General features: G+C 32.8%; 1 protein-coding gene across 1 annotated transcript in view; it reads left to right on the top strand.

The window, feature by feature from the left end:
* The window catches only part of LOC113820972 (probable glutamate receptor), a 139,585-nt gene extending 135,754 nt beyond the window's left edge, over positions 1–3,831 (top strand). The window contains exons 12-14 of the mRNA XM_070131293.1: positions 1,608–1,766; positions 2,426–2,569; positions 2,905–3,831. Of these exons, the coding sequence (XP_069987394.1) occupies positions 1,608–1,766; positions 2,426–2,569; positions 2,905–3,141 (540 nt within the window). The 3' untranslated portion in view covers positions 3,142–3,831. The remainder of the gene's footprint in view (positions 1–1,607; positions 1,767–2,425; positions 2,570–2,904) is intronic.
* Positions 3,832–6,905: the final 3,074 nt, after the last annotated feature.

Raw genomic sequence — 6,905 nt, forward strand, 5'->3', positions numbered from 1 at the left:
TGATCATTTGACCGCTGAGGAGTTTTGAAGTGGACCCGGAGGGTAGCCACAACCAATCTATGGTCAGTACCACAGAACTCAGCACTCCTGAACACCCTGCAATTCTGAAGGATCCTCCAATGAGTGCTAACGAGTATGTGGTCGATCTCCTTGGCTGCATTACCCACATCACTGTACCATGTCCAGCGATGTGGGTCTGGGCGCTGGTACCAGGAGCCAGAAATCCTCAATTTCTGGGACCTAGTAAAGTCCCGGAAAAGGAGGCTATTCTCGCTACCGGCATCAGCTCCTGAACCATGGGGAACGACTGATATCTCATAGCCAGCTCGATCATAGCAAGATACCGCATTGAAGTCACCCAGAACAATGCGAATATCTCGCCGGGGACATCTGTCTACCACAGATGTAAGTTTGGCGTAGAACATCTCTCTCACGTCAAGTTTACAAACATCGGTAGGAGTATACACAGCAATAAGAGACATGAAGCCAAAAGATAGCTTCAATCTCAATACCATCATACGCTCATCAACAGGAGTAACCTCTACTACCGAGGGCTGGAGTCTGCTGGAGATGGCAATGGCTACTCCCTGGAGATGGTGGCCATCGCTGCGGCCCAACCAGTAATAGGTGTAGCCACCTACACAGGTCATGCCGCTGCCAGGCCTCCTAACCTCCGAGAGAGCAGCCACCTCAACTCTCAGCCTCCCCAGTTCCCTCGACAGTAGAGGCAACCGATCATCCTGACGTAAAGAACGGACGCTCCAAGCCCCCACCCTGACTTCCTGCCTGAGGTTCAGCCTCTGGCAGTCGGTCCGGGTGGATGCCACCTCTGCCACCCCCACTGACGCTGCCCCATATAAAAGAGGGTGGTGGGCTGCATGCCCCATCATCCACCTGTGGGGTTCCCGAGGGCTTTCCCCCACAAGCTTCACTCTGGGCTGGCGGCCACCAGAGCGCAGGCGAGACGAGTAGTTCCCGTTCCCAGCCTGCGCTCCAGCAGTCGCCCTCCCAGCAGGGCCCACAGTCTGCCTCACTTGCTGGGTGGGAGGGATTTTTCCCCTCCTCCCAGCCTTTCCGTTTATTAGGAACACTGCCGATTGGTTATATATATATATATATATATTTAATATGAGTGTTTATATATATATATATATATATATATATTTAATAGGTATATATATATATATATCTAATATGTGTATATATATATATACACACATGTATATGTATTTATATATATATATATATATATATATATATATATATATATGTATGTATATGTATATATATATATATATAAAATATATATATATATGTATATATATATAAAATATATATATATATATATATATATATAAAATAAATATATATATATAAATATATATATATATAATATATATATATATATATGTACATATTTATATATTATATATATATATATATATATATATATATATATATATATATATATATATATATATATATATATATATATATATATATATATATACGTAAGGAAATCACACACACACACATACGTACATTACCTGCACTTCAGCTGTGACATTCAGTCCTTCACCCACCATGGAACATTTTCTCCCCCCCAGGGCTTGGCAGAGAGGTACGAGGTCCACACCCGCTACGAGGACATCTGGACGGTAGTGCGACGCGGAACTGCTGTCAACCTGGAGTCCCGGAAGACACTGCAGTACCTGGTCACGACGCAGCTCACCTCCCGAGGCGCCACTTCCATGAGGATTATCAAGGTAGGGAGGGGGATGAGGGGTGAGGGTGAGGGTTGGCGTCAGGAAGGGCATGTGGTTGCTGTTTTTCTGTTTTTTTTCCACAATATTTTGAGGATGATACCGATATATCAGGAAAAACTAATAATAGTTATATCTTATTTGCATAAATGATTGAAAAGGTTTTGATTAAGTTTTTAAAGGATACAAAGCTTCACTTCATCACTTTCTGATTTTCTTGTTTAGTCATTTACTATTTACTTTTTCCGTACGCCATAGTATTCTTCCTTCCATCTGCCTACCAATGATTCCATTAATCTACTTCTCTACACATCTATATATTCACTTTAATTACCTTTTCTTCCTTAGCTTATATTCACTTCTTCATATATCCATTCATCATTCATTTTCTCTACAAAGCCATTTATATTTCTTACCTGTTTTCATAAGCCACACTATTTATTCGTTTGTTTTCCCAGTTATTTTTAAAATTCTCATGCACTTATTCATTCTTTTTCAATTATCATACAATATTTCGTTAACCTTTTGTTATATTATTTGCTTATCATAGATGATTTCGCAAATTCACTTGTCACATAGTCACTAGATCCATATCCACTATCGCTCATTGTTTTATAAATCTATTCAATTATTCCTCACATTCTCACCCCCCCCCCCCCCAGGAGTGCTTTTCCCCTCACGAGATCGGAGTGACTGTCCAGCGCGGGTCTCCCCTCAGGAGGAAGTTCGACATGTGGGTCTTGCGGATGGTGGAAGCTGGACTCATCGAGCACTGGTTCCTGGACTCGCTCAGGATAGCCAAGAAGGTGAGTTGTTATTATATTTTCTCTTTATCCATCTGCCTGTCTGTTTGTCTTGAGAGGGAAACACTGCCACAGAATAAACGGAATGTCCTCTCGTACTCGTCAGTTGTATCTCATCACATAGTAAAAGAAGAAAGAAAGAAAGAAAGAAACTATTTTGGTGTTTACTACGCATGAGAAGGTGTTCTTGTCAAGTTCGAAACGTCTCGTTTCCATTTCGTTTCTATTTGTCAGTATTTTCATTTAAATTGTGTATACACGTTTTTGTCCATCAACCCACTTATTTCCTGCGTTTTTTTTTTTACTATTTCTTATAACTAACTGACCTCCCTTTCCAGGACGCAGTGGAGAAAAACAACAACGCGAAAAAAGGAGGCGGGGAAGAAACCGTGACCGAGGGAGAGGAAGAAGAGCAAGTGGCGGTCACAGGAGTTCGATCCCGTTCCATTAACCTCGACCACATGCAAGGAATTTTCTTTGTGCTGTTCTTGGGCTACGTGGCTTCCGGTCTCGTCCTCGCCGGGGAAGTTGTCTTCGGCAGGAAGCGCGTGGGAGACAATCCCGGTTTCGACTGATTCTCGACTCTCGTTTTTGGATTCGAGAAAGTCGTTCGCGGATTCTCGATTTCCATCTATGAACTTGATAATAGGGTTCGCGGATTCTCGACTTTCGTTTGCGGATTGAAAAAGCGGTTCGTGGAATGTCACTTCAATCTCGGCCTTATGGTCACACCCAGAGAAGACCTGCAATATAGTAGATTTATGGCATATGCACGTCAAGATGAATAAGAAAACCACATACAAATGGACAATGTTAAACAAGGTCTCACTCAAGCGCACTTACTTAGAGAAATATTACACAAAAAATTCTTTGATTGAAAGTGTAGGGTCTTGTACGCAAATTGATACCAACACATACTTTAAGCAAACACAATCACCCTCAGTATACACACGCACAGGTATTTTCCATAAACGAATACATAGGGAATAGGAATAAATATTCTAAAATCCAAAACACATAGGCTAGGATGGCTACATATTCCTCAGTAACAATACATATGAAAACATGAACGTAAACATGCGCATTAATATATCACTAAATCAACTATAACTTTTCACGTCCCACTAAAATGCTTCGTTCTTGTTGAATCTCCGGAAGACGTGAATATCGTTTCACTTCACTGCAATATATATATGTATTTATGAAAATTCCAAGCCATGTGAAAGTAGACGCATAATAAACTTTTCGTTAAATCACCATAAAAACTATTAGAGATAATTTAACCCCTGATCATGAATTTATCACATTACGGGATCTATTATATTTTATTAACTTTCATTCTTCAAGAGAATCAGTTACACCTCTACATGAAAGCTTAAGTAAAGTAAAATAAAATAAAGAAGATAAAGAAAATATGCAAAACGTGTCCAGTGATAATGAAGGGATTATAAGTTGTAAATAATAAACAACGACGATGGTAAAGTATCTTCAGTTAAGATTTAATGGTAAGATGAACATAAAGGTAATGATGCTCGAAGATGCACGCGGCGAGCTCTTTTCCCATCGGAATTCCTGCACGCTTTGGCCCTCTGCCCACCGCCATTTCGGGATGTCATCAGCTTGGCTCCGACGTCACAAGAATTAACAAATCATGATGTGCATTCTCTCTATTTTTTGTACTGATAGTCTATTTCTTTTCTATTAATCTATTTTTTTGTGACAATGTGTTGAATCATTCTCTATATTTTTGTGCCAATAGACAATTTCTTTTCTATTAATTCGTTCTTTGAGTTCTGTGAATTAGCGAGGCCCTTGAGAGTAGTGTCGAGAGGGATGGAGGGAGGGAGGGAGGGGGGAGAGGAGTAAGTGGGGCAAAAGTTGTTGCCTTTTTACATATTATTTCTCTAGGTACTTGCCGTGGTCCGAGCAATCGACTAATCCTACAAAACACTTTTTCCTAGCTTTAAAGCGATCAGAATTACGAAAATTACGTTTTAATTTCTTGATAGCTTCCATGTTCCTTCATGTTACTTGCTTACCATAGATTTCTCCTTCATTTTTACTATCTCTACCATCTGTGTAAAAGGCTAACTTTGCTGGACACAAGAAAAGCTGAACAATATGGTGAAGTTGCTAAGAGAAAAGCCTTCAAAGACCGCTTTAGTAAATTCGTATTGATAATGATAAGGAAAGATGGTGATTATGATTCCAAAGATAATAACGGTAGGTAATCATATTGACGATGATCATAACAACGGTAAGTGATAAAGATGACAGAAGGAAAACAGAAAACGATTGGATTCTCGTGAAAAAGATAATAGTAATGAAAATGATGATGATAAAGATTATAATGATAATGATGATAATAAGTTATGGCAATTATAATGATATCAATCATCACAATAATATCGAGAATAATAATCATGATGATAATAGTAGTGATGATTATGATAACAATGATAAGGACATGAACAGTAATGATAATAATGATAGTGAACATAATAATGGTGATGGTTGATAAGGATAATAGCAATAACAAGGACAATGATATAGTAATGACGATAATAATAATGATAATAGGATATTAATGATATTGATAGTGATAATAATAATAACAACAACAACAACAATAATGATGATAATACTGATAATAATAATGATAATGTTAATGATATGAGATAATAATATTAGTAATGATACTATTAATAGGGGTAATGATAATAATGGCAATAATGGTGATGATGATAATGATAGTAATAAGAATAATGACGAAGATGATGATGGTAGTAACAATGATAATAATGATAATGATAATAATAGTAATAATAATAGTGTTGATAATGATAATGATAATAGCAACAATAACAATAGTAATAATTATAATATTGATAATAACAATGATATTAATAATAATGAGAGTAATGATAATGATAATAATGATATTAACAATAACGATAAAAATGATCATAACGATAATAATAACAATAATAACTGTAATAGCAGTCATAATGGTAATGATAATGTTTAAAGTAAAAGTGATAGATATGATAATGACAATAATATTAATGATAATGATGATGATAATAGTAATAATGACAATGATAATAACAATGATAATAACAGCAATAATAGTAAAAATGATTATAATCACAATAATAAAATGATGATGATGATAACAATAATGATAATAGAAATGATAACTATAATAATGATAATGATGATAATGATAATGATAAACATAATAGTAACAACAATATTAACAAATATATCAAAATAGTATCAGTAAGGAGAATAACAATATTAAAAAAATAACAATAATGGTAACTAATAGTAACAATAACAATATAAACAAGATCAATAATAATGATAAAAATAGTTATAATCATAATGATAGTAATAATGATAATAAGGATAATAAGGATGATAATGATATTAACAATGATGACAATAATCATGATAATAGTAATAATAATATTAATAATTATAATAGTAATAATAATAATAATGATAATAGAACAATATTAATAATAATGATAACAATAATAATAATAGTAATAATAGTAGTAGTAGTAATGATAATAATAATAATAATGATAACACTGATAACAATAGCAACAACAACAACAATAATAATCATTATGATAATAATAATAATAATAGCAACAGCAACAATAATAATAATGATAAAAAATAATGACAAAAATAATGATGATGATAATAATAATAATATTAATAATAATGATAAAAGATAATGACAAAAATAATGATGATGATAATAATAATGATATTAATAATAATGATAATAGTAATAATAATGATAATAATAATAATAATAATAATGATAATAATGATAATAATAATAATAATAATGATAATAATAATAATAATAATAATAATAATAATAATAATAATAATAATAATAATAATAATGATAATAATAATGATAATAATAATAATAATGATAATAATAATAATAATAATAATAATAATAATAATAATAATAATAATAATAATAATAATGATAATAATAATAATAATGATGATAATAATAATAATAATAATAATAATAATAATAATAATAATAATAATAATAATAATAATAATAATAATAATAATAATAATAATAATAATAATAATAATAATAATAATAATAATAATAATAATAATAATAATAATAATAATAATAATAATAATAATAATAATAATAATAATGATAATAATAATAATAATAATAACAATAATAATCATGATTATCATTATTATTGTTATCATTATCATTATAGTTTGCGGCATTAGTATCATCATCGTAACACTAAGAACTGAAGAAATAGACATAATA

This window comes from Penaeus vannamei, chromosome 16, assembly GCF_042767895.1.
Source record: "Penaeus vannamei isolate JL-2024 chromosome 16, ASM4276789v1, whole genome shotgun sequence".
In the NCBI taxonomy this organism is placed as follows: Eukaryota; Metazoa; Arthropoda; class Malacostraca; order Decapoda; family Penaeidae; genus Penaeus; species Penaeus vannamei.